General features: G+C 36.7%; 2 protein-coding genes across 5 annotated transcripts; both read right to left on the bottom strand.

The window, feature by feature from the left end:
* Positions 1-4,091: 4,091 nt before the first annotated feature.
* chka (choline kinase alpha) lies at positions 4,092-18,014 on the bottom strand. Of its 2 annotated transcripts, XM_058751136.1 has the most exons (12): positions 17,598-18,014; positions 16,896-17,004; positions 14,537-14,590; positions 10,286-10,399; positions 9,872-10,005; positions 9,159-9,263; positions 8,842-8,900; positions 8,644-8,731; positions 6,923-7,031; positions 6,725-6,831; positions 6,351-6,432; positions 4,092-5,927 (listed from the first exon to the last, which is right to left on the bottom strand). In XM_058751136.1, the coding sequence occupies exons 1-12, from the start codon at positions 17,831-17,833 to the stop codon at positions 5,868-5,870; spliced, it is 1,257 nt and encodes a 418-aa protein (XP_058607119.1). In that variant the 5' UTR covers positions 17,834-18,014; the 3' UTR covers positions 4,092-5,867. The 2 variants fall into 2 exon arrangements, with proteins under 2 accessions (XP_058607119.1, XP_058607120.1); XM_058751137.1 differs by lacking the exon at positions 14,537-14,590.
* Positions 18,015-20,179: 2,165 nt separating this feature from the next.
* On the bottom strand, positions 20,180-27,482 carry kmt5b (lysine methyltransferase 5B). 3 transcript variants are annotated; one of them, XM_058751133.1, is made up of 10 exons: positions 27,057-27,482; positions 25,834-26,164; positions 25,571-25,718; positions 25,317-25,482; positions 24,216-24,325; positions 23,963-24,129; positions 23,841-23,860; positions 23,596-23,732; positions 22,775-22,974; positions 20,180-22,673 (listed from the first exon to the last, which is right to left on the bottom strand). In XM_058751133.1, the coding sequence occupies exons 2-10, from the start codon at positions 25,985-25,987 to the stop codon at positions 21,343-21,345; spliced, it is 2,433 nt and encodes an 810-aa protein (XP_058607116.1). In that variant the 5' UTR covers positions 25,988-26,164; positions 27,057-27,482; the 3' UTR covers positions 20,180-21,342. The 3 variants fall into 3 exon arrangements, with proteins under 3 accessions (XP_058607116.1, XP_058607118.1, XP_058607117.1); XM_058751135.1 differs by having other exon boundaries at positions 25,834-26,102; XM_058751134.1 differs by lacking the exon at positions 27,057-27,482 and adding an exon at positions 26,520-26,981.
* Positions 27,483-27,582: the final 100 nt, after the last annotated feature.

Here is a 27,582-nt window from a genome sequence, read left to right as displayed (position 1 = left end):
AGGTGAGTAACTGGTCAAAAGATCAATGCAGAGATAATGTCACCCAACTTGAAAAATATTCTGAGGTAGTTGAAAATGTATACATATTCATTATATTTATCGCTCCATATGGGTTTAGAATATGGGATATGCCCTGGTATGTATGTATATGAAGGATATTTTCAGGCTGTGCGTATATGAGGGTCTCATGGCATAGCTGTTCCAGACCACTGCTGTTACTGCAGTAACACATGATATGTAGAGTTGACTCACAGACTTCTTGCGCAACACTAATGAATCAGCCCATGGCATAATGGAAACCGTTGCACTGTTCAGAACTAATTATTGTTGTTGTCGTTGTTTTTTGTTGTTACAGTACTTGATATCTGTTTATGTGTTGTGTATTGGGTGTGTCTACAAATATATGTGTATAATATACAGCATGAATAGATCTTTGACGTCATTTTTTATTTTTATTTTTGTATTGTATTGTATTGTACTGTATTGGGCGTACTATCCATTCTACCATTGTATTTGTACATTGTGTACAAAACTGAATACTGAAATCTGGGGCACCTAATTTGACATAAAAGCCTATATTTCAATTTCACTTGGTATTTATTAATAAGTTAACAAAACAGTCAGGATTCACCTGTTGTCTGTTCCTGTTCTGTGTTTAACGTCACTTCGTTGCAAGCCAAATTGAAACTGAAACTTTTATGTCAAAAGTGCTTTGGACTATATTTTTTGAAATAACTTCTGTTTTTTGTTTTTTTCATAAGCCAAGGCCCTTCCAGCAAGCAGTGCTCCAAAATCTATTTCTTCACAAATACAAACAGACCTTCGGACAGCAACTAAATCAGGATGTCATAACCTAAAAGAAAGAGTAGTGAGTCAAAGTGAAATTTAGAGAGACTTATTTTTATTTTATTTTACTGTTTTATTTTATTATTATTATTAAAGATTTCTCTCTTTATGGCTTAAATAAATAAAATACTATGAACCATAAACATAAACAATTGTGGCAGAATTTTACTGGGCAGATTAAAGAGATCTCAGTTGATCTGAGGCATTCAGACATCAAGAAACATTCTTTAAAGACCAACAGGCTTCACACTGCAGGAAATCCAAACAAAGCAGGAACAGGAATTCTGTTTTTCAGCCTGTCAGATTCCATTCTCTGTCCCACAACATTCTACACAATCCCAAAAACCTGTGAAGTGGAAACATAACTTTGTAAACTCAATAAAATGAGACAAGATGTGGAACAAACTCAACTGAATATATCGCAGTGAATAACAGCTAATATTGGCTAATCCCACAGTCAGTTAACTGACGTTGATGTATATTGCACACAAACTGGAAAGTACTTTCTTAAACTGGCAAACCCTAATCTGACTGGCCGACTCATTGTAACTTCTGGAAATAAGGTCATATGGGTGTTTTTTTAATCAGGCTGCCTGGACATGAAGTTGCGTGACGGATGAATATAATGAGCTCTACTGAAGAGATTTAACATTTTAACATATTTTTGACATGCAACGTAAAATACACTGCCATACACAGGTGTAGGAAGTGCAAAGAACACAGAATACAGAGTTCTGGCATGAAAATGACTCAATCTGCCAACTCAATCTGACCTAATGACATCATTATCATATGGCTCAGCTGATTGGTTTTCTCCTGTATCAGTAGATCAATGAGCTCATTGCTCAGTATTCAAATACCTGGCTTTCATTTGCTGTAGCAGTTTGGCAGCACACACCCTCCACCTTCCAAGGCTCCACCTGTATAGACCTGCTACGAGGTGATTCTTGTATGCTATATGGGGGTTATTCATATGTGTTATATGTGGAGCAGCAGTATTTCCTACATGCTTACAGCAGCATGTTGTGGATGTATTGGCAGTAGCAAGTCTCGATAAATTACATCGTAACATTTGTCTATCCTTAACCTAAGTTCCAATCTTCACCACATTGTTACCAGCAAAAGCCAAAACATCTTGTAAATGACTAAAAGTTTTCATTTTAACATGACACAGAGTAAACTAAATGCATTGTTTGTAATCCAGCTTTAATGTCTCATTTTTATTTTGAATATTTTGAACTACTCTAAAGTATAATGGGAACTGGAAACTGCAAACATTATCAAACTGTGCTGAACTACCTAATTTTAACTAAATAAATGAAACAAGCAGGGGGAAAAAATCAATTCTGTTTTTCACTGCTCATGCCACTATTTTCCAGGTATATTTTGGGTTCTGTGAGTGTGTTTGCTTGTTTATCCTGAGCTCTCCTTTATCTTTACCCTGCTGAACGACAGCCAGACCTTTCACTTTGGCATCTGTTAGAGAGATAAAGATAAGAGCCAAAAATCTGTCTCCTCCCACACATCAAATTAGGAAAAAAATAAAAAATAAATAGCAGCTCAAGGACACCTCACTGGCTGGACATTCACAAATGCACTCTCATTACATTATAGCTGCAACCTCTAGCTTCCGATCATGATGAAGATTACATATTGTCATTAGGAATGTTTTTACCAACCGCTTATAGCAAATGTTAAAATGCCTTAAAAGCCATTTTATTTTTAGTTCTTTTTTTTTTTAAAGTAATGTACACAAGTATTATTTGCTACCAGCCTACAGTTCATTAACTAAATATTGAATATTTGCATAATTAAAATGAAGAATAATTAATATCTACATCAAACATTGATCAACAATTCATCACAGCATTTATTTGCTTGCTATGTCTGCCAACTAATATCTTTTTCTTTCATAATTTCACTCTCTAAATAAACTGCAGAGTTTATGAATAGGCTTGTGCATTTAGCCATTTAACCACTGTTTCAACTGTGCCCATTAAACACTGTATATTTCTCAAAATGTTACAAAATATGTCAGTAGTGTTAAAGATTACAAATATCCAATTTTGTTTTAAATCCATCTCTGAATACATTTGTTGGTTCCATTCTTAGACACTGGGACATGACAGCATTTCAAGCAATTCTGCAGGTATAATTAGCCTAATACAGTGTGTTTTAAATGTACCAGGCTCACAACCTCACACATTCCTCTAAATTGCACGACAACTCCTAGGGACACAAACCATAACATAAAATCACAGATGGTAGCAAATATTAGTGTTTAATCGTCGCGAAAGGACAAGTCATTCCGTGCGAAAGGGAGAGGGTGAAATTAAATTCATAACCCTAAAAATAGAAATTTTTCTATGTTTCCGGATTCGAGAATCATACGTCCTTGTAATTGTATAAGAAAGGATGCTGAAACGCATGTGTGGGGCAAAAATTAAGGCTAAGGAGCCATGAGCAAGTTGTTTAGGGCGTTTCAACTATCCCTTTGTTCCAAATGTACATGGTATACCCTACCCTACAGCGCATTTTTGAAAACAAAACGTTTCCAGCCCGTCAGTGACCTTTGTCTTGTGCAACTATTTCTTTAGCATGCGTTGGCATGTATACCAGTCAAACGGGTTAAAAGTCATGCTTTAAATTCCTGTCCTAGTATTCATTCAGAGCTTTGAAATATTACAATGAACTTTGACGAGTAAAGAGTTGTCAAAAGGACAAAACACGCAACTGCATTATACTCATGATTACCTGATTTATGGGTTTGGAGGTTTACATTCACTCTTCTAAAATGTAACTGAATTCTGTTGCTTGTGGTGGTTTCATCGTGTGTGTGTGTGTGTGTGTGTGTGTGTTTCTATAAAGCAACGCCTACTGTAGAAGTGCAAGAGTATATCAAGGACTGGCAATCTCAACCTCTGCAAAGAATCTTCTAGAAAGCGCTGCCATTATGTCTGTCGCAGTTGATTTTTAGGACATTTTAGCAAACCTCTGAAAACACTTGTCAGGTTAGCTGAATCTGCTTTGTGATCAAAAACTTAATTACATGCCAGTGTAAATTTATGTGTGTATCTGGATTTTTTCATCCATTATTAAACTCATTTTCATATTTATAATTATCATCAATGAATTAAGATTTGGAATATGATCATAAACTTGGATTCGTAAAATTTGATTCTAGTTTAAACAATCTTTTGTGACATTAAGGGAACGACTGAAAAAAGAAAAGGACATAGACAAAATAATTTTACAACCCTTTATTCACAGTCATAAGCATGAATTAGTACATTACAGCCTGTTGAATGGTTTCACTTCTTAAGTCCTTTGTAAGCAGAAATTTTTTTCCTATTCCTCATTTTTTATGTTTGTACATTTAATGGATATTTAGAGAACAAGCATCAGAGGCTTTATATTGATGTTAACAGATGGACAAGTTAGTAAAGCTGGTCTAGATAAACAACTGATTTTAAAAAAGGAATTTTTCTTTTTTTTACATCAACACTATACTTTCACTTATCCTTTCTGTTTACCGATGTTCCAAGAATTGAGATTCATAGAGACCAGTTATATAAGAACATGTAAATAAATATATATATTTTTTATTTTATATGATTTAAGATGTGTGGGGTATGTGAAAACAGAAATCAATCACCAGTATACTACAGTTAAAAAAAAAAAGGGCCAAGAGATCCACTTATGTTATTTCAGTAAGGACACAGAACACTTTCTTATTAAGAAAAATACATCTTCCGTTGCAGAAAAATAATAGAAAAGTTACATTTGCAAGTAATAAAACTTTTTCACAGAACTGCTTCAGAAAGTGCCTTCGACATTATCATTAGCAAAAAAACAAGACCGCCTTAATAATACTGTATTACTATACCTCTATTTCAAGCATATGAAAAATTAAGGTTATACAAAGTAAAATGCAAAACTAAGTCAATATTGTTCAGTTGTAAAACAATTGTATAGCATTTTAAAAAAGAAAAAGAGAATAAACATTCATAAACGTTCACTGTGAAATTGTAATCCGAACAACTGTTATACAAAACAAAAGGCTGTAATTTTAGGAACCGACTCTTATAAAGTTTTATATTAATATCTAGCAGTTATCAGTTCAGTATCAAATCAGATACAGGCGGGTAATCTCAAACTTAGCAAATTCTTATAAAATAAACAAGCACCTCTAACAAGAGGTGAATGACATCACTATGGTCAAAACCATAAAATCTTCCACCGTTAAGACAGATATTTCAAACCATCTCTCTCCTAAGGAGCATGCAGATTGTGCGGTCCCACAGGTATTTCACTTCACATCATGCAGATCTACTAGACATAGAAATTAAACAAGACATGATCTAATAGAAGTAGAAAAGAGGTAAATCATCCAGCAAAAATGGTGGCATGAAATGGAAACAGAACTTGGAAACACAATACTGAATCATTAGAAGCACAGTGTCAACATTGTTTGGTCTGTTGTACCATCTTCTGGTAATAGGTCCAGTTTTTGAACCTTACTCCTTCACAGCACATCTTCTATCACCAATTGTATAGATAACACTACAGCAGATGACTAGGTGACTAAGGCTCAAGTTAGTATTAAGAACTTTCCACCGCAGCATTCTTTGACTTATGAATCAAACTGCAGCTGCGTATAATACTTTCCCCACCACCTAAGCTCTGACCTACAGTCTTTTTAGTTTTATGGCACGTGACCTCATTATTCTCCTCTATTGTTCTCCAACTGTCCAGAGGCTCAGGCTGGTGTGTTAAATGTGAGAAGCTTAAACTTGTAAACACTGAGAAGCAGCATTTGGGGACGCTCAATGCACAGGGCCTTTTTTTTTTTTCTTTTAAATATGAATGTTGCATTGATTTTGGTCCATGCAGCACGGTTGAATCACTACAGTCGCAGAGCATCCTCTTTTAAGCACATTCAAAATTTGCTCTGCTCTTTTCTTGACACCATATTTCTATGACACCACCTTCTGTCAGTTAGGAATTTATGCATGTTTCCTTTAAACCCTGAGCTTCTTTTTCAGCTCAAAGAACGCGTCAAATCTGGACATGCCGTATTCCTGTGAAGAATAAGAAAAAATAATTAGAGAATAAACGATTGGCATTTTTAAAATTATATACATTTATAATAGATCAGTTCTACAAGATATAGGAAAATTTTTTTGTCCATTTTATTTCTTATTATTTTTCTAATATTTTTTTAAGACATTCATTGTAGATTATTCATTGTTTTAAAAATGGTCAAACTTCAATAATTGTTTTTTATTTTTAATGTTACCCTGACCTCACAAGTATTTGTGTAATGTCCAAAGGGTTGTCAGGCAGCGCAAATATTGTAAAGGCTGTATCTTTACGTATCTGATCTCCGTTGATAAAATTCTGGTCTTACCTAAGAGCTGCACTGTGTACAAAGGAATGACTCAACATGAGCTATAACTCAACTGCACACACAAAGACTTGATGGCTTTCTTGCAATAACTCACCATGTACCCAAACTCAATAGTTGATATTTTGGCCTGGATCATGGACCACAATCCCCAAAAGAAATGGGAGGCCAGAGCAAACCTAAATGAAAGAGCATTGAGTTCACAAAATACAGATGGAAGAACGTTTGGGAAGTCTCTGGAAATATGAATCACTGCTGAACTTGGTCCAAATGCCTTTTTACAATATCCATTATTGTAGTACAGTACGAGACCCAAGAGGGATAGCCTCATTCTTTTTTCTTTTTATTATATGGGCCTCATTTCAAAATCAACAAACTCAAGAATGTGTTACATAATCATCTATGAAATTACAAATTGATGGCAAAATGTGTGTAAAACTGCTTAAGATAGATCTGAGGTAAGTATATCACCTGTTAACCTCCACTAGCATATCCTCTTTGAGTTTCAGCTGGTCCTCCTCACTCAAGTTTTCAAATCCAGCATGAGATTCCAACAGATAACTCTGAAAGAAATGCATCTGAGGAAACAAAATGAAATGTAATGTCATTTTTATGGTTCGTAGATTTGAAAGAAGAAATAAAAGTACCCCAAAAAGTCATTTTACAAACCTGCTGTGCTTTGGTGGGGTAATTTTTGGTGTTGGTGATGAAAAATGGAAACTTGTCATAGGTGTAGTCATAAGTCCACTCACAGAAGAAATTTCCAATGTCAAATCCTCTGTGGGAGAAAGACAGGAGATCAGCACCACATCATCAACATTTGTTAGTGCGATAATAATGCATAATGCATGAGTCTTGGTCGTTCAGAAATCATTGGTAATTGTGGAGGAGGTTGTTTTTGGTAGCCTCCCACATTCATGAGAATATCGTGACTTTTGGAAACTGTTCTGATCGGTTTCAATAAATAATGAATAAATCAGTTCAGAATGACGTGTAGTGCTGATAAACTACAAATGCCAAACATTAGTATACTGATCCAACCAATTTGCCAAAAAAAAATAGCGCTAAATATACTAAATTGATAAGTTAGCACTTTAAAATTGACAGCTCTAGAAATACAATTTGTAAAATCTCTCCAGTTTTCCACAGACCCCCTAGCACAGGTGCTCAGATCTCATTTTTAAAATTCCTGGTCTAAAATATTGTGCAGGATTAACAGGTATTGTCTTATTGCTGTTTGGGAAGATGATAATAAATTTCTAGTCTATCCAATTCAGTCATGAAACTCTAGATAGCAATGCAGTCTTGTATTACATGGCACAGATTGCTTGGTCAATATTAAAATAGTCTAGTTCAGTGTTCGTTCTAAGTTGTTCCTGCAGTGTGCAATCAGAGTTCCTCTTATACCTTTGACCTCCCCCAGCTCCACCTGTCTAAATCTGCTGCAGGATTTATGTATGCCTAATCATGCAGCAGCAACATAACTTACACACTCACAACAGCGTGTCTGTACATCTATTGGCAGTAGCAAACCCATACTTGCTCTGCAGCAGCAGTATGTGTCTGCCAAGTCCAAAATATATCGTCATGTTCATTAAAATGTAAAACTACTTCCAAGAGTTGCCAAGATTGAAATTATATCATGAGGCAAGTAACTAGGTTTCTACCAGTTTTGAGCCAAGCCACAAAATAAGAGAAAACATGACTCTTACTTTGCGCAAACTGAAAGAGATTCATTTGTAAAAGAGACTCTTTGTGAAGAGGCTCACAGCTGCTGTGGAAACTGAACAAAGCACACAACTTTGTGGCTGGGAAGTCTGGTTTCATTTCCTACTGCTTTGCTGCACAAGCACTGTCAATGGTTCTAAACATGGGTCACTTAAGCCCTAGGAGACTACACTGGAGGGCAGGATGGGAAAACAAACAAAGCATGCCTTGACTCTTGTCGTCCACCACTGGAACAGTGATCATGCTGATACAGGACACCCTTGGAACAAAACCAGGCTCCTAAAAGAACCTGTTACAGTTTGGAGCTTATTTGCCTGAGGATCCTCTTTGAGACCTGTGTTTGAGCACATGCAAGAATGCGAGTACCCTAGCAACAAGGTGGGATCATTTCCAGAGCCTTCAACATCTAGATAGAGGTCCCCTCTTAGAAATGGGGCGCCCCAAGCGTTCCAAACTGATCAGAAACAACCGAGTTGTCTTGAATAAGAGAATCAGACAGTTCTTTAATGCAGCTCTAAAGATGTGGGAGGTAAAAGATCAAAACTTAATTCCCATCAAACATCTGGCTGTTGCAAAACCAGGCTGTTTTCTTAGAATTTAGCTGCACGTGCTTCTTCCGATAGAGCATGTGAGGAATTGATGTGACTATGAATATTACAGACCTGTAGTTGTAGCTGCTGTACTCAAAGTCGATTAGCATGAGCCTCTGTCTGTCTGTGTTCTCACGGCCACTCAGGAGCAAGATGTTTCCTGTTTAAAACATGGCAGCACTTTTAAAACATTTGATTAAACACTGAGTGGACCTTTGTTAGAAACAATAATAAAATACAGACAATCACAGTACTAAACCCATGTCTAACCTTCTTGCAAGTCATTGTGGCAGAAAACAACAGGAGAGGGAGTAGATTCAAGTAGAAACCTGTGTACACAAACAGCCATTTAAGTAAGCATACAAAAGACATCAATTATGAGCAGCCGGCAAACACATTTTGTATTTGTCAATACATTATCTTGCTATCAGTCACTCTCAAATCTCTTAAACTGTGAACAGTTTCCAGGGGTTCTGATAAAGCATGTCAACGAAACCATGCTGAAAACGTATGACGAGAAGATAATTCCCCTAAAACAGAAGTGAAATCACAGCTGTGCTGAATAATCAAGACAATAAAGATCTTACTTGAGACTGTCCATCTCTTGATGCAAGTTGTAGCTCAAAAGGCGGGAGAAGTTACGTAGATGGTGCTCCCTGGTGAAGGTGAGCTGAAGCACTTGATCCATGTACCTGTGCAGTAGATGAGAGTACAAAAAGATTGCAGTGTTGGCCATCAATACTGACAGTAACTCTTCTATTTTTAGCAATTAAGTAAGCTAGAGTGAAATATTAATATATAGTATAGTAAAGTAAAGCTCAATCCTGTCAACATCCTGACAGTAAGGATGCAGTTTCCCACCCACTATGAACATTTGACCAAGAGGGGATTTCCTTTTTCCTGAAAATGCTAGTTAATGTTATCACACTGGACTAAAACCTACTGACTTTGCTCCTACAGCGTTTAAACAGCTTCTCAAAAAAGGATCGTTTTTGTGTTTTTTTCCCCACCTTGTTACACTTGTGGTGGTCAAAAATGACCAGTCTACAAAAAAAAAAATCACTCAAAAACTGAGGTCCATAAGCTCAGATCAACAGGTCAACAATCAGCTTACAATCAGTAAGCTCCAAAAAGAAATACAAACCTGTGCTAACTGAAAGAAAAGAAGTTGAATTCATATTTTGGTGATTATATAACATTGCATGCAAGCAATTTTTAAAAGGCTGGAACAGCCAAATTAGGTAAAGGATTTTCAGCACAGGACAAGTGTTAATTTGACAGATATTTTATGATCACGCACTTTTCCATGGTGCCAAACAGCCACTTTGGCTCCTTGTTGAATGGCATTCTCATTCCATGAAATCTGGCGATCTTTTCAGCAATCTCAGCAAATATACCAGGGACACTCAGCTCATCTGTGGACAATTTTCGACTCTGCAGGCAAACATTGAACTTTCAGTTTGTGTTTTTATAACTAAAACAGAAACACTTATGTAACTAAAATACAAAAAGTTGCACTTCAGTTTTAAGTTTATGTATATTTAAAATCATGGAACATCATTCAGAGCAATGGAAAAAGTGACATTCTGCCTAAAATGTCATTTGGTTTTTCTTGCAATTTGCAAGAAAGGGATTCATAAGCATTAGTGTCAAAACCGTGTTTCACATCCAGACTGTCCTCTCAATCATCATAGCAGCAAACTTGAAGACTCACAGGCACAAACTGTTCCAGTCTCCCCTGTGGAAAAATGCCATAGAGTTTGGGCCCAAGCTCCCTTTCGGCCAGGATAGCAAACATCACACTCTCCAGTACCATGGCATCAGCTCCCTGCAAACACAAAAACATACGGATACAGTTTGAACACTCAACAAGGTAAATCAACTGCCAAGCTCTATCATCGAACCACACAGACTGCCATGAAAACCTGCTTAGCCTGATTGGACCTTCCAGCCCTTAAAGAGGAGTTCAAGTTGAAGAACGTAATTCAAAACTGTGATGCTATGAAGGACAATAAATACTGCACTGAAACCAATTCTATCTGAGAGCCAGTCATTTTGTAACAGTGGTGATGGGCAGAAGCAAAATTAATGGCAGTGCTGGAGCAAAGTGAGTTAAATGAAAAAAAACAAGAGAGGCAATTGTGCTGAGCGAGGCAGAGCTTGCCAAACATCCCAGTCATTAATTGTGGCTGCTTAACTAGCAATGACATTAAGCCTGTTTTTGGACAAGGCTGTGCCAAGTGTTAATACACAGAACCAAAAGAGCTCCCCTTCCTATGTGGGGGAAGTACTTGTGTAAGGCATCTCAATTTTTCAAAACATTCTACAGTTCTGCTTTTACTCGTTTCCTCCAATTAGAGATCATCTAAAAATAGATGGCCAAGAGATTATATATTTACCAGTTATCAGTCATTGAGTGTTGTACATTGAACTAATGCCTTAAGAATCCAAAACTGGTAGGTCAAATGTTTGAAACTGCAAACATGAATGATTGAAATGTTACAGAATTCCTTTAACATTAACTTGAACCACTGATGTCACATGACAATGTTACCCAACAGTTTTGACCACAAACTGGCACACCAATATGGTAAATCGGTCCAGGCAAACAGAAAGTCCAAAAAAATGCCAAAAACAAAAATTATATGACTCAATATAATTCAATTATATCAGTAATATTGGGCAATCAATTTTCAATATAATGAAAGTGAACGAGAACTGTGCTGAAAAAAAAAGAAGTCTGGATCAGTTGATTCATTGAAAACATCAGACTCAAACTTTTAAATTTCTCGTCTTAGATCTTTTCATTAAATTAACTGCATTAATCAAAAGTTTTATCTTTTTTTGTTCCATGTGAAAATTAAGTCAGGTTTGGAATGAGGGTAAACAAATTATGGCTTTAATGTTTTAAATTTTGTGTCAACTTTCCCATTAAGATCACAGTAAATATTGTAATTATGAGTTCCGAGCACAGGACTGGCCAAACAATGTCCTGTTTACAAGTGGGAAACTCTAGAAGTTATTTGAAACATGGTGGAAACGCTGATCTGTTATATAGATAATGTTTGTATAATCTATGTATTATTTATATAGCGACCAGCGAGAGGACTGTAGCGAATGGTGTAGCTCTCAGCTTTTCACAGTTTACTTCACATTTAGGTGTGATACCATGTATAAATAAGACATCAATTAATATTTTTCATTATTTTGAATTCAGACGTAGTTGTTTGGTTACTTTTAATAATTAGAGTTATAATTTGGTATATTACTTGTTTTGCATAGACTACTTCCATGTTCCATTTCCAACATGAATGCGTGACGTCCTAATAATGAATGTCTGACTCAGAGGAACAAGTTTCCCAGGTGCAGTTAAAGGCAGCATTGCACAAGTAGTTCCTGTATTTAGTCTTCTATAAAACAACAGAAAATCTTTAGCTAAGTGCTAATAATCAAGATGACCAAACACTTCAATAAGTGACATTAAATCACCACAGGCTCTTGCTTAGAAGATAACCCAAAGGAAAATCTCTTCAAATACTCATCCCAATTAAGACAATCATCATGGCATTGATTCTATAATCATCCAAGTCAAATAATGCATTGGCCTCGAGTCTTTTATCTCACTACAGATCAATTTAATAAGGTCAGGTAAAAGCCCTGAGCTCATTTCATCTCAATGTTTGACATTACGCAAGAATGGCACGCAATTGCGCAACAAAACTGCTGAGGGAATATCAGCTGACCTGCAGAGTAAAAAAACATCCGGTTCTCTCAGAAATTCGACAGGACACTATGGCCTTCCTATTGGAGGATAATTTTGACGGAAAAATCTGGAAGGAAATTAAACTTCCTCAAAGGATACTTCGGAAACACCATCGCTGGCTTGCCTTGGATGTAGGAACGTATTGGGGAACCGGCAATTTTCTAACTCTTTGTTTAAAATATTGCTTACATACTATGACAATGACTCAAGCTCTACATTTAAATTTGTTCTGAAATGTCTGGTATTTTAGGTTAGGTCAGCTGCCCAGTGAGTCAAATGATTTAACAGACAGCACTCTTCTACGAAAATACCACCTATGCCTACAGAAACTGGTTTCCTAGAAGACAGGTTTCCTAGAAACTACAATTTAATGTGACTTAAAACATTCAACTTTGGCCTTAAGGGCCACTGTTCTGCAGAACTCAGTTCCAACCCTAATCAAACACACCTGATTAATGAAGGTCTTTAGGATTAAATGACAATTACAAGCAGGTGTGTCTGATTACACCTGTGGTAGTGTCTAATGACTTATAAAGAGGGGTGCCCATTCCTGTTCTTGGAGATCTTCCTTCCTGCAAAGTTAAGCTCTTAGTCACACACACCTGAACCAACAATATTTAAGATCTTCAGGAACACTTGATAATTTCAGAAAGGTGTGTTTGATCAGGTTGGCACTGAACTCCATAGGAATGTAGATCTCCAGGAAAAGGTATGGGCACCTTTGTCCTAGAACAAATGCAAAAGAGCTTCAAATATAACCAAATATTTAAATAACTACAAGGCTTATTTCTTGGAAATAGGGGAAAATGCATTTATTTGAATTAATGTTTTCAATCATTCCATTAGATGGCACTTTTATACTTTTCACCACACACCTAAACAGTGTGCGTAGGATACATCAGTGCTGCTGCCTTCCTACCTCCATATACTGCCTGCAAAGCCAGCATTTTTCAGGTTTCAAACACAGTCAGTCAGTCAGTCTCTCTCTCTCTCTACCCTGTTCTCTCTCGCTTTCTCTCTCTACCCTGTTCTCTGACTAAGCAATGGCCATGTGACTGCTGAGCAGCAGCTGCTTGGGTTTTTCCAGTGCCAGTTAATACACAAGGCATAATCACAGGATTACTGAAGCAGATCAGTTCACAGCAGCACAAGGGCAGTATCTACATGCAGGTGTTATCAGTGTCCAGTGAGGAGGGGCAGTCCATCTCAACAGTATCACCACTGACAGCCCTGTGTTAGTCTGCGGAATACACCTAGATAAATGCACACAAAACTACACATGCAAAACAGATAGAACTAAAGTTGGCTGAGGCCAGACAGCTGATGCTGAACCGAGACAGTGAGGTTAATGCTGGGATAAGCTTCTGATAGGATGCATTGCTATGTGACTCTCAGGGAAATAAATTTAAAATGTGACAGGGGATGAGTCTTATCAGTTCTGGGTGATATCTCTTTGTAGCAATGAATATGAACCTTCTGCATAATTTTCATATAATTAGTAAGATATATAATTAGAATGAATAGTTTGTCTCATTTTGAGTAAAAATAGTTAAATATTGTTAAACCAAGACAATATTACTGGAGAAACAAAATTGTATAATATTGGTTTCAAAAGAATTGGTTTCAGAGAATAATTATTTTTTATACATTTTTAAAATGTTAAATTGGATTTTTTATTTTAAGTTTTAAAAAAATGAAGTTGAGGTAAGAAAAATAAACTCCGTTGAAAATGCATTTACTGAACACAAGTCTTATTATCTTATACATTTATGCATGTAAACAAGACAAAAATACTGAACAAAATTATTTTGTGATGCATTAATAAGAGGGGTCCCAAGTGACCAAATTTCCCCAAAACACGAGAATGTAACAATAATAAACCAGAGAGCTCATGGAAACTTTTGACCTAAAAGTTTGAAATCACAACTGAGACAGGTCCAAACAAAACATAGCTGATGACCCAAATAGCATGTCCCTTGGCCTTGGAGGATGATGGGATAGGAGGTAAAAAATACAATAACAGCAGTTTAACTAGCTGTAATGCTTTTAGGAATTTGTCCTCTTTTTGGCCTTATATTTGCTATAAAACGTCAGATGAGGTGGAATAAAGACAAAATCCTTTTATAGAAACACAAGCCTATAAAGTCACATTCTGCTCACTTAAACACAATAGAAAAACAGACCTTTGCTAATGTTACTTACTTGAAAGTGATTTTCTGTGTTTGATTGTCTGGAATCCCCTTTATTACAGGACATCTAGCAATAAGAGAAAAAGCAAAAGACTATCCATAAGAACAAAGTGTTGTTTATGTGACAGATCAGTTTGACCATTCCCATAAAGTAGCAACATTACATGACAGAGCTATTTTCCAGAACCCACTAAAAACTATTGACACCGTGTTTTTGGCAGCACAGTAAGAAAGTGCATTAAACAAATGCATTAACTTTGTGATTAAAAAAAAGAACAGCGTGTTAAAGAGGGTTGAGAGCTAGAAATGTATGGCCTGTTGAACAAAAGGCTTGATACTAACCCAAAATCTTGTTTCATGACCACAGATGTGGGGGGGGGGAATCAAACAATCAAATCTTTTATAACAGCAGTTATCAAAACCATGTTCCACTGAGACCTAGCACAAATATTTAGTACACAATGCTATTCTCTATTAGAATGAAAAAATCTAAAGGGTTTGGTGTCCATGATAATAAACACTATGTAAATCTCACATGAGCGATGTGAATGCTAGTGACAGCAATAAAGTGTGTCTAGTTAAATAACGGTCAACACAGGTTACTATTGGTGCACATATTTAAAATTAACTCATATAAAATGCCTTAATGAACTGTAAGATTTATTTGTGAATCACTGTGTAGCAAAGTCCACACACTCTGGAATTTGTAATATGGCTTCAGCTAATGCTTTTCCACGTTTAAACACCTGACTTCAGAGGATTGGACTGTGGACCTACTGACACCTCATCAGGTATGGCGTCATGAGCTTCGTGACTTCTGTATCTCTACATAATTTACTGAAAAACATCCAGAGACTAAAAGCAACTCATCATTACAAAAATCAAAAGCCAAAGCCTAAAGGGAACATTTAGTCACTTCTTAGTAATGGGTTAATTCACATGTGTTTATATCTAACTTATATTTAGGAAAATATTAATCTATCTGTTATATAATGTAAACAATACATTTTGTGTGTATATATATATATATATATAATATTACTTGAAATATATTCAAGTCTTTTTAAAGATAAAAAATAATGAAAACAAATTTTGTCATTACATGAACAATAATCATAAGGCACACCCTTTGCAAGTGATGTTGCTATTATCGTAATGCTACTGCAATAAGATAATTAATACTTTAGATTATTATCGTATTTGCTGTTTATTAGTACTTATAAAGCACATATTAATGCATGACCATAATCTAGATCCCTTAACCCTACCCAAACATAACTACTTCAACATCTACCTTACTTACTATCAATAAGCAGCAAATCAGGAGTTTATTGAGGGAACACTCTTATGTAATAGTGAATATGTGTTGCATAAGTGTTATTCTATTAAAAAATTGGAATGCCAGCAAAATCCTTTATAATTCACTGCCATAACTTCTTTGTTAATATAACAATGTAACCAGCACCTACATGTTTTTCAACGGAGTAATAAAGGGTTGAAAAAAAGCAGACAGAGGCAGAAAATACTTTAGAAAGGGCACATTATTAGCGTAGTTCTCAAAGATTTTAAAGACTGAGATGCGCATACACTTGAAGGCAATGCTGTTGCTTCAGGGATCGCATACTGTACCGTGAGTGGTATGCTGGGATCACCTGGAAACAAGAGTGCTCAAGGCACGCTCCTTTGGCAAGCCTACGGCAAAGAAGACACGCAAGTACAGCCATGGAGGTACATCACCCAATAAAAACTGCCTCTTTAAATTTAGAGGGTACACACACAAATACAAAATCTCTGTTTGGGGAACGATTTAATGCCCATTCTTAACTGAGATTTCTGATCCAGGGGTTGCCATCTGCTGAATGAAATTAGGTATGAATATCTCACAACTTCTGTAAAATCATAATTACAAGTTATCTTTGGTTAGTTTAATGCATAAATTAATGAACTGCTTAATTGTTTTAACTGTTTAAATTGAAATTACTGCCATCCAAGCTTTCCCAGATACACAATACCTAGTTTCAGACTAAATGGCAAGGTTTAACATTTGGCAATCTTGTATGTATGTATGCATATGTAGGCATGTATGTATCCTTCCTAGCTTACTACAGGAAAATTACACAAAAACTTGACCAATACATCTTAAACGTTAACAAATATTGTGTCAAATTTTGGTTTGAAATGTTTAAGGCACAGGTGCGGATCTTACTAAGCATTCAAGTTTATCATATTTTTAAAAATACTAAATTTATAAATCAAGAATTCTAATACATAAGCCTACTGCTTTGCATCTCATTAGACCTTACTGTGCAATATGGCACATAATTCATACATTTCACAAAGTAAAAAAAAAAAAAAAAAAAATAGCAAAACACCTGCAGAATTTGTCCATACAGACGAAGGAGCACATTTCGTGGTTCATCTCCAATGCTTGGTTGCTTCTCTGGCAAAGCGCAGAGGAACAGTTTGTTGCTGAGACCTCCCCTAAAAGCAAAATATATATGTTAGAAAAGATAAATAACTGCATTCTTACAATGAATCAGGATATATAATTATTTACATCCGGAGAATACCACTAAGAAAATGCTGCCAACAGGCATTGTTTTGAGCATCATTCTTGCACCAAAATTGATGCCTAAAAATGCTGCATTTGCTGACACACACAATGTTGTTTCATTAGGCAGCTCACTACATTTTGAGACAGCACTTTTGTATTCTATTTTCAAAAATGCTGTGTTAGGCAGATAACGAGGCTTGCATTTTCATTTATACTCGATTTATATTACTCATGTAATGCCTGAAAATGCGTACTATGAAGGCAGCTCACTCGGTTTTGAGACACAGACATGGTTATACAAAAAACAGTAATATTGGGCAATCCTTTATCATCTCATGACCAATGAAAGCAAACGTACAGTAAACCATCTTAAGAAAAGAAACACCATTAACGTTACGCGTTTCCAGTGACAGTGTCGCCTATTTCCGAATAACGTCACGGAAATAACGGCATCTGACACGAGTAAAACCGGTTCTGTCTCAGTTATTTACATTCCTAGTCACGTAGCACACCAGAATACCTGATAATAGAGATTTGGAAGTCATCCTCATCTATGGACTTCCAGGCTCCGTGAAGGAATTCTTTACACCATAGATACGCCTTATGCTTCGTCTGGTGGTCGGGCTCATCCGGTCGAATAATATCTTTGCAGTCGGTCCCAGTGTCTGGCTGGACTTCGAGGACATTCTCATTTACCAATAAACCCAGAGACAGTGAAGGCGAGGAAGACACGCCATTGATGAATTTAGTCTTCATCTTTGCTGTTGGTTCCTGGTATAAACGTAAATAATCAAAATTTGCAGGCAATGAATTAAGTCACAGACTCTCTATGCAGCTTTAATGGAACCGACTGACACCGTATAACTGCACGCACTACTCTAATGAAGAACACACTGCTTCAGACGCGTTTATTCGTGCGCAGTATGTTGAAGACGAGTGGGTTTGACCTCACGTCACCCGACCACACCCATTCTGTTCTCTGATTGGACCACAGAGTCACGTCCCCTTCATTCCAAACTCGAGCTACAACATCAGTGAACAATGCCTTCGAAAATAGATTACTATCACAGCTTTCATGTGGGTCATTTACAGTTTAATAATGTGTTTTTTAAAATATTTTTGGAAACAATGTTTAATTGTTATTGAAATACACTGTGCAATATAAAACAAAATAGGCCTGCGTACATTTTAAAACAGGTTGGAATATAAATAGCTTCAAAAGGTAACAAGGTGGTCAGTTTAATAGATTAAATTGACATTACAGGTTTCTTACAAAATGCAATGGTGATAATCATAATTAGGTCTTTGAAGCATTTGCTTAAAATGATCATTAGAGTTGGTAACAGAACCTAAGCATAACCTCGTGACCTTCAGGTCTTTTCAATAAAACGTTCTGGCAGCTAAAAAAAACAAAGCTATATATTTGGTAGGCTATACAATATGCCAATTTCTATATCCCTTTATATATTTTACTTTATTTTACCTATATTTTACTTTAATCTAAACATGCATATTCCCTAATATTGCAAGTGGACGATGGAAAATGACAAACAAAATAAGTCTTGATTTTTGCATCAGCTGATTATTCCTCAAATCAGAAAGTCACATCAGGGACACAAATTGCACCTGTTTAGTGTTATAAACCATGTATATTACAGAATCTTCTTAAACGGTTCGACTCATATTACTATCTATCTATCTATACTCGTTTTTTATTGCAACGTAATAAAACAGTTAATTTACTCAAAGTGGTTTATGTCTAGTTTGTTGCTTCATCTTTTTTCTTTTATTAGGTTTAGGTTTAGGACCAAGGGGGGTTTGCATAGTTGCTGTTTAGACGTGTCGTTCCACACGTTTCAGGTTCTAATTGTAAACCATGTGCGATCCTCTGGCTCAAACAGTGGTCCTCTGTAGTCACATGACCCTTAGACATACCACGTGTGAACAACACTGCCCCACCGCCATTTGGTAGTACATAAAATAGAAGCTAAAACCTTGACTTTGAGCAATCTTGTTAACTTAATTATATGGTTAAACCGACTTAATTGTGGTTAAATGTTCACAGGATTCGTGTAGCACATAAATTAGCTTTAAATTAGCAAATTAGCTTGTTTAGGTTGGTGTTTTGTGGTGGATAGAAGGAAAGAGATGTTGGCTGTGCGATTTTATTATGCAAAACCCCAGAACCTCCGTGTATCAGTGAGAGGAAAATGAAAAGTAAATGACCAAACAGATTTCAAATATAATCGATACCTCACCAAAATAATTGAACAATTTCGCATTTTATGAGAAAGAAGACATAGAATTTCTTAATTAATCAGCATAAAAACTTTTAAACAAGTTATATTTTAAGTAATTAAAGCTATCTACTACAAAGAAAAAATACACACCTAGTAAAGAAGATGGTGGTGTTTCTCTCAGCCCTGTGATGAGGGGCCCCCTATTTCTCTTTAAGGCTTTTCAAACTGTTCCTGGAGCCCGAAAGAGGTGTTAGATAATAGGTGTAAAGGTGTTAGATGGTGAATACAATGTATAGAGATGAGGGTCTCCAGGACATGGAATGAAAACCACTGGAATAACCTACTCAACTGGGCCTGAGGGAGAGAGGATCCACCAATTAAAAATTAGCTCCAGGCTACAAGAATTAGGCGATGACCTAAATAATGCTCAAACAGAAGATACAGAGATTTAATATGATCAGTGGTTGGTCACACTTTATTGCACTATGGGGGCCAAGCACCAACAAACCCAAAAAAACGCTGAAAATAAGCCCAGAATATACTGCAACTGCCCATATTTACAAGTGACTTTATGTGAAAACAAGCCTAAAGTTCTAAACATTCCCTACCCTTTGCATGTTTGTTTCTTCATTATAATTTTAAAGAGTTCATAATAAATGTTCAAAAGTTAAAACTGACCCTTAAAAAATGAAGATACCAAAATAATTTTGTGGTCCTCTTGGCTCCAAAAACATTTCACCATATTTAAATCTATTCTGTAGCTGCATACATGCAGAAAACCTAGAAAATTATAACAACTGAGTATGGTAACCTGCAACTGCAAATAAACTACAAAAATATCTAATAATGACAGACAAGCAAGTATCTTGAAAATGAGTTTTATAGTTTTCAAGTACTTAAAACAGTTAAATAAAAACAAGTCCCAGAATATACAGAGTGAACAGTATGCCCCCAGATTATGTATACATCCTACATTGTTACTGTCATAATGCTCTTAAGAGTCAGTTTGTAAGCTTGAGACCATAGGAGTTTTGTGATCATTAGGATAAGAAGCTGATAACTTCTTAAAAGCCCACAGATGGCAGACCTTTGACACTACAGAATGTAAAGTATATAATGAAAGAAAAGATAGAAAAAGGTACAAATAAAAATAGCCTAATATGGCAGCTGCCTACTTATAGGATCAACAATGGAAACACAAACAACAGCTTTGAATACCTTAGCATTTTTTTTTTCTTTTTCATTTTTTATCATTTTTAGGCAGAGCACAAATGCACACAAAGCCACAAAGTCAATTAGATGAATACCACAATGACCATGATTCAGGAAAACAGATTCTTGATTGATGAGTACAATTCAGTACAACTTATCTCTTGAGGAAATTTATCCGTAGGCACGCTTCTCTATGGACTTCCAAGGTCACACAAAAAGGGTCTGACGTTCACAGAATAATTATTCAATCGTCCAATATCTTAATGGACCAGCACCAGGCCACCACAATGAGCACCACGGCCTTCCATGGCCAAAAAATCTGACACATGATAAAAAGTATTTTGATACAAAAGATGTGGAGAGATCTGTATAAATTTGAGCTCCTCTGCACATTGTTTGCTCAACGATTCCCTTTAGCCAGATCAAGCTGAGGAGAGAGACGCATGTGATTCTTGTGCATGGGAACACTGTTGTCGAAATATGAAGTGTCAACCTTTTGAGGTGAAACCATGCATGTGTTTCCCAAGTGGATTAACGTCTTGCAAACAAAGCCGAGAGGTTTATGGAATAAAACAGTTAAGCTGGACAGAATGCTAACAAACATCTGCACGTTATCAGACTTGGATAGGATTCATACATAACCTGTACATTTTCTACAATATTTATAGTCATAGTGAGGAAACAATAAAGAAGTGCCATCACTAAAAGGTAAAGAAAGATATTTTGCCATGATTTAATTGTACATTTGCATTTTCTATTTAAATTACATATGTTCAAAATGAACATGATTGAAACAATGGATATTTACACAGCTTATGCATTGAGTCTGAGGGACTGATCTTCTCGTCGTCTGGAGGAAATGTCAATGTCTATGGAATCTTTGCCCACGATGAGACGCAGGCGTTTTGCTGGTGGGAGCGGGATGAAATCATCCTCGTTATCAAAGTAGTCCTCTTCTTCGTCTTCCGAGGACAGCGATTCCACTTCCATGCTCTGACCTACCTGAGCACCCGCCTTGTGATCCAGAACATCCCCCGCTTCTCGCTTCATGATGCCTAAGGTGACGTCCTCTGGGTAAGTGCGATGCAACCCCGCGCCGTCTTCCTCCCGCTTCAGCTGGATCTTGAGCTTGGTGGAGCTGCTGTGGGGGCCGTGGCTGAAGCCATTGTTCAGCTTGGCCACGTACGAGCTGCTCCGGTCCTTCTCGTGCTCTTTGCTGAACTTGATGCTGATTTTGGAGGAGCTGGAGGAGTTGGCCTCTCTGGCCTCGTTCTTACTGCTGCTGCTGTCTCGACGCCGGCGTAGTGTTATCTTGGGGATGCCTGAGTTGTTCTGCAGAATCAGCTGAGCGTCGTAGCGTGTGATCTGCCGCTTCTTCTTGCCCTTGCCTCGGCGCAGGGCCTTGCTGCTTTTAGCCGAGCCGTTGTAGTGCTGGTGGCGGTCCGGCAGGCCGAGTACCACCTTCCCACAGTCTGCTACATCTGCAGCCCGAACTGCGTGCCGCAGGTCGGGCACACCCTCCTGAAGGAAGGACTCGCCGTAGGAGCCGGACTCTTCCTGTTTTATCGTCCTCCTGCGTCTGGGACACGTTCCTTTCTTTGGACAGCTGGTCTCCAAACTAGGAGTGTTCATCTGGTGCCCTGGTGTCACGGGGATGAGCTCTCCAGGCTCCGACTTGAGGACTACACCCGGGCTAGACGGCTGACTTGATGTCTGCATGCCGTCAGCCCCCTGAGCACCGAGAGAGGTCCTCGTGGACCTACGAGTTCTGTAAGGGCAAAGTATGCTGTCCTTGCACGGGGAAGCACCCTTCGAAGAGCTCTGATTGTTTTCTGATGGGCGCGCTACACTGCCTTTGCCTCCGGAGCTGCGTCTGTCCGTCTCTCGTCGGGAGGGCTCCTTGAGATTCCCACTAGCACTCACTCGGCTAGAAGATTTCGTCCATACACCTCGACACCGTCTTCTTCCTTTAGGCAAAGGCTGTGTGGGCTTTGACTTAAGTCTCTTTGGTAAACTTGAAATATTCGTTTGACTTCGTTTAGAGGATGAGGTAGAAGAAGGAGTGCTTGACAGAGTTTGCCTTGTTATAGCTTTAGCTTCTCCGTGCTTTTTGACACAGGACTGTGAAGTCCTCTTACGTAATGCTGGAAAAAAAGGAAAGGAAGAGAAGAGAAATGATGAGCTTGAGCTGTAACAGCATTATTAGTATCAAATGTCTAGTTCTCTAGTATTACAGGTCTCTCACATGTTTGTACAGTGGTTGGTTCCTGAGAGTCTCCCTCTGCGTTGGAGCTGACAGACTGGCTGTCAGAGTTCCTGCAACTTTCCCCCAGCTTCTTCAGTCTGTTCAGACGCTTGTCTGTCTCTCTAAGGCCGTACTTGCTATTGATCACCGGAGTCTCCACAGGCAACCCTGCTTTCGACTTGAAAGCTCCAGTTCCGCGTCTGACACACACACAAAAATTAAACATTACATTTACTAATAAACAGATATTTGGAACAAATTTGTATAAACATAAAATCTTCAGTTCATTTTTAGCATTTAAAATCAAATTTATTATTAAATATTACATTTAAAATTAATATTTAAAGCTAGTAAATATGAATATTAAATGTTAGTATTAATTTATAATTTAATATTAAATAAACAATCTTTCATTATTTAAATATTACATTTAATCTTCGCAAACAATTCCACAAAAGGTAATACTTAATAATATCTAAATATTAGTACAGAATATGCATAAACAAATAGTTAAATGTTTCATATTAGTTTTATACTTAAATATTACGCAATTCTTAATATTGTTAACATTTACATTTTGCATTTAATGTATACTTTTAAAATTATATATTATATATATTCAATTAAATAAACATTTAAATATAATATTGAAATGCTTGGAACAAATGTTTAAACTACTACTTGGGAATTCTTTAAATAGAACTGCATGTTGCAACGGTTTATAAAATGACCTTCCAATACAAAATGTCGTTATATTCATTCATTCCTAACTGCTGAACTGAAGGAAGCATGAGAAACTACAGGCATGCAGCACATGATACCTTTCACAAGTATAGCATTCACAGAATTCATTGTTTTCTCCAAAGAATCCATCTCCATAGTAACAGGAGATCTCTTCCCCTGGTTCAATGTCCCGCAAAACCTTCACACAGGCGGTGTCTCGGCCTGTTGACACAAACTGCAACAAACAACACACATCAGCAAAATGTAATTTCATGTTTCTCGGTTAATCTTCAAATTAGTCTTCATTTTATAGAAAGCAGAGTCCAGCCCCATATGCACTTACCTTGCAATTTGGCCGGCAATCTGTAAAAACAATGAACACCTTAAATTTACTACAAAAAGATACCTCATAATTACATAATTTATTGATCAGGTGTGACTGGTTAAAATCTAAAAGAGAAATACCATGGTTAATAAAAGCCGCAGGTCCGAGCCAGAGTTGCGCGCAGTTTTTGCGAGTAGAGTACATGACACTGAAATCATTCTCTCCATGTCGAAGCAACATCCTCTCTTCACTGGGAGACAGCTCAGCAATGCAGCCCACAAGATATTCAATTTTATCATTCCTCTTCCTGTATTGTGCACAGGAAACAAATATATGATGAAAACTAGCAGCAAATTAAGTTGATGATTTGATTGCATAAAAACGTTAACTCACCAATCTTTTGTTGCTACAATTTTGGCTCCGTTTTGCTCAGAGGAGTAGCGATTGCAAGGAAGAATCTCAAAGCCACTATCTGAAGCAAACATGCGTAGGTAAACAAACACCTACCAGGCCACGAGAGAGGGAAAAAAAAATACAGAATGTAAATATTACATTGCATAAATAAGCAAATATGTTTACACAAACAGTAAAACATTAAATATTAATATTGTAGCAAATAAATATTAAACGTAGAATTAAATAATAAACAAACACTTAATGTTTAAATATTGCATTTTAGTATTAACTTGTATAAACAATTTAAACTGATTTTGTAAAATTCAATAAAATGAACATTTAAATTAGTGCTGTCAAACGATTAATCACATCCAAAATAAGTTTTTGTTTACATATGTGTGTGCTGTGTATATTTATTATGTATATATAAAGACACACACATACAGCATATATTTTGAAAATATTTAGATTTAGTCATTTAGCAGACGCTTTCATCCAAAGCGACTTACAAATGAGGACAATGGAATCAATATCTATATTCATATAAGTTATATCATATATAAATATGTTTAATATATAAACATATAATATTTTTCTTAAATATATACATGCATGTGTGTGTATTTATATATACATAATAAATATATACAAGACGCACATATATTATGTATACAAAAACTTTTATTTTGGATGCAATTAATCGTTTGACAGCACTAATTTAAATAAAAATAAAATATATAAAATGAATAATAAAATAATATTTATGTATTTGGAGCAAATATGTATATACAAATAGTATTTAAAACATTAAATATTAATTGAATCATTAAATATTAAATATGACATTCAATGCTAATATTTAAATATTTGAAGCAAACAAACAAATATTACAGTTAAATGTTAATATTCATTTTATAAATGAATATTAAACAAGCTTTTAATTTTTATATATTAATATTTTATCATATTTATTTAATACTAAACATTTAATATTTAACAATTAAAATTGTTTAAACACTAACATAGGCCTGCCAGGACATGAGAGAAACAGAAAAATGGGTCATCATAAATTGAGATCTTTCAAAATTTATCATTTACATGTGCTTTGAAGAGCTTTTCTTGGGACTTGGTCTTGTTGAGAAAGTGATGTCTCGTCCAGTCGCCAGCAGTCAAAGCATGAAAAGCTTTTTCCAGGTTGTCATGCTTCTTAAAAAGCTCGATCACTTCCCTCAGCTCCCCTTGCCGACCTTTAATTGGTCGAAACCTAAAAAGGAGCATCATTTTAACATGAATGACAAGCTTCCTGACTCCAGACACTGAGAATTTGAATTCACCAATCTAGAAACACAAACCTGGTGTTCATCTTGTGGGTCTGGAAGCCAAGGTAAGGATCCAGGATCAAACTGGTGCTCAAATCATCATATTCACACAGCTCCTTGGCAGTCATTCCCGATGAGGGGACATGGCGCCTTTCTGCCTCTGGGGGCGCCCCACCACAACCTGTTAGAGGATTTAGCATGAATATCATTGAGAACAGGACTAAGATTCTGAATTTGTAGTTAAATGAGTTTGAAAAAATCAAATTCAATCTGTGATGGCTTTGCTAGGAACTTACGTCGACTGCATCTTCTAGCACTCGGGGAGCCCTTGCTTTGACGAAGATGGGCTCTCTGTGTGTTCTGCAGCCTGGACTTGCTTACGGGCTGATTACTGGAGAACTTGCTGCCATGTCTCCTGCCATTCAGCACCATGTTCTTGGATTCTCCCATCTACTTCATACCAGCTGGCGGTCTGGAGAAGGCGCATTGAGCTTCTGTGTGCTTCTGAGAAACCATTCAACAAGGAGCAGAAACTACTGGGTTGAAGCCCGATCTGTCGCCTTATCTGCCAGGAAACTCAGAATCAAACTTGCTTCTTGTCACTTGTTTCTTCAGATGTTACTTCACCTATACAAAATAGTGAATCAATATTATATTCTATAAATGTATAGATGCATTTTATCAATGTTCGTAATTTGACGATAATTTCAACATCCATAGTAGTGGCTGAATTCATCATCAGCATTCAGTGAATTTAAAAAAAAAAAGAAAGGAAAAAAAAAAAAAAAAGTGTTGTGAGATGACTACTTTTCAAATATTGAGTATAAAGCGCCACTCCCTGGATGCTATTGGAAGTAACAAAAGCTGCCTTCAATTAAACTACAAACCTTGAATTCACAATCGAGATAGTCTTGCAAATAATGCCACATCGACCAATATTTCATCAAATTAATTTATACATGAAATGTGTTTGATAACTTACATTTGCATTCTTCTCCATTGTGGCTAAAACGCTCCCATGTAAGCGACGGTGTATTTAAATCCCAACACAAACCACATTAACACGCCGATTTTAGTCTATACCCCAAATTACTGCTTTACTAAACCTAAACTGAGGTTATATAATGACTCTAAATTGTTAATGCAACGAGTTAGGTCGCTTAACGTGAGGTTAACAGCCTAAATTAGCAGTTAAAGTAAACATTCGATGAACGCTAACTAGCTTAGCATCGAGCTAACTAAACAATGGGACTTGCCGAACCGGCAGAGCAAAGAGATCTAAAACGGAGTTCCTGACGGATATTCCAGCACTGTAATAATACATATAAGAGAACGATTACATCCCGTGAATTTTATTTCTGGGAATATTTTTAAAGATACTGACATTAATCTATAATAAAATGAGTATCACACTGGGCCTAACGTGCAGCTAACTGCGAGACTGCTAGGCGACACCCGGAAAAGCCCTGAGCAGGAGGGATCAAGGTTAGCATATTCACGCAGTACTCGAAATACTCACTTTATTGTCTTCTGCGTTGAAGTTTGTCCATCACCAATGTCCAATGCAATCCAAAAGTGTCATATTGCCAAAAATTGTCCGAAAATATTACATTAAAATTCAAGATGGCGGCCGTTTCCAGATCAACAGAGACGACAGGACAACCGAGCCGCCTCAGAAAGAAATAGACTCAAAATGTTTGAATTGTCGGCGCTAATTTGACGCTCGCTCCTTCTTTCTATCCCCCAAACTGTCCATATAATACCGTCGCACAAAGAAAAGGTGGCTGGATGTTGATCAAGCGCTATAAACGCCTCGACAAACTCAGATGTATACAAAGACAGCGTTGTTGTTGTACCCCTTTAAATGTGCACTTGCGGCTCAGTGCGCTTGTGTTTCCGTGGAGCAGCAACAGCATCCCGCCGCACCATCGCCTAACACAAATTCACACTTTTCTGCTTTAAGTTTTCTAATAGCAACTTCTAAAACAAATAACGTGAGCAGGTATATGGAACAGTGAAAAAAAAAAAAAAAAATTTTTTTTTTT

Source organism: Onychostoma macrolepis, chromosome 18 (assembly GCF_012432095.1).
Source record: "Onychostoma macrolepis isolate SWU-2019 chromosome 18, ASM1243209v1, whole genome shotgun sequence".
Taxonomy (NCBI): domain Eukaryota; kingdom Metazoa; phylum Chordata; class Actinopteri; order Cypriniformes; family Cyprinidae; genus Onychostoma; species Onychostoma macrolepis.
This window is presented reverse-complemented; position numbering and strand designations above follow the sequence as displayed.

Coding starts and splice junctions, on each gene's coding strand:
- chka (XM_058751136.1), bottom strand. CDS start 17,833: ATGAAGACTAAATTCATCAATGGCGTGTCTTCCTCGCCTTCACTGTCT. Junction 9,264..9,871: donor CTGTTTGGCACCATGGAAAA/GTGCGTGATCAT, acceptor TCTACTGCACAG/GTACATGGATCAAGTGCTTC. Junction 8,901..9,158: donor CAAGAGATGGACAGTCTCAA/GTAAGATCTTTA, acceptor TTGTGTACACAG/GTTTCTACTTGAATCTACTC.
- kmt5b (XM_058751133.1), bottom strand. CDS start 25,987: ATGGGAGAATCCAAGAACATGGTGCTGAATGGCAGGAGACATGGCAGC. Junction 24,130..24,215: donor ATTGTAGCAACAAAAGATTG/GTGAGTTAACGT, acceptor TGCACAATACAG/GAAGAGGAATGATAAAATTG. Junction 23,733..23,840: donor ATTGCCGGCCAAATTGCAAG/GTAAGTGCATAT, acceptor TGTTTGTTGCAG/TTTGTGTCAACAGGCCGAGA.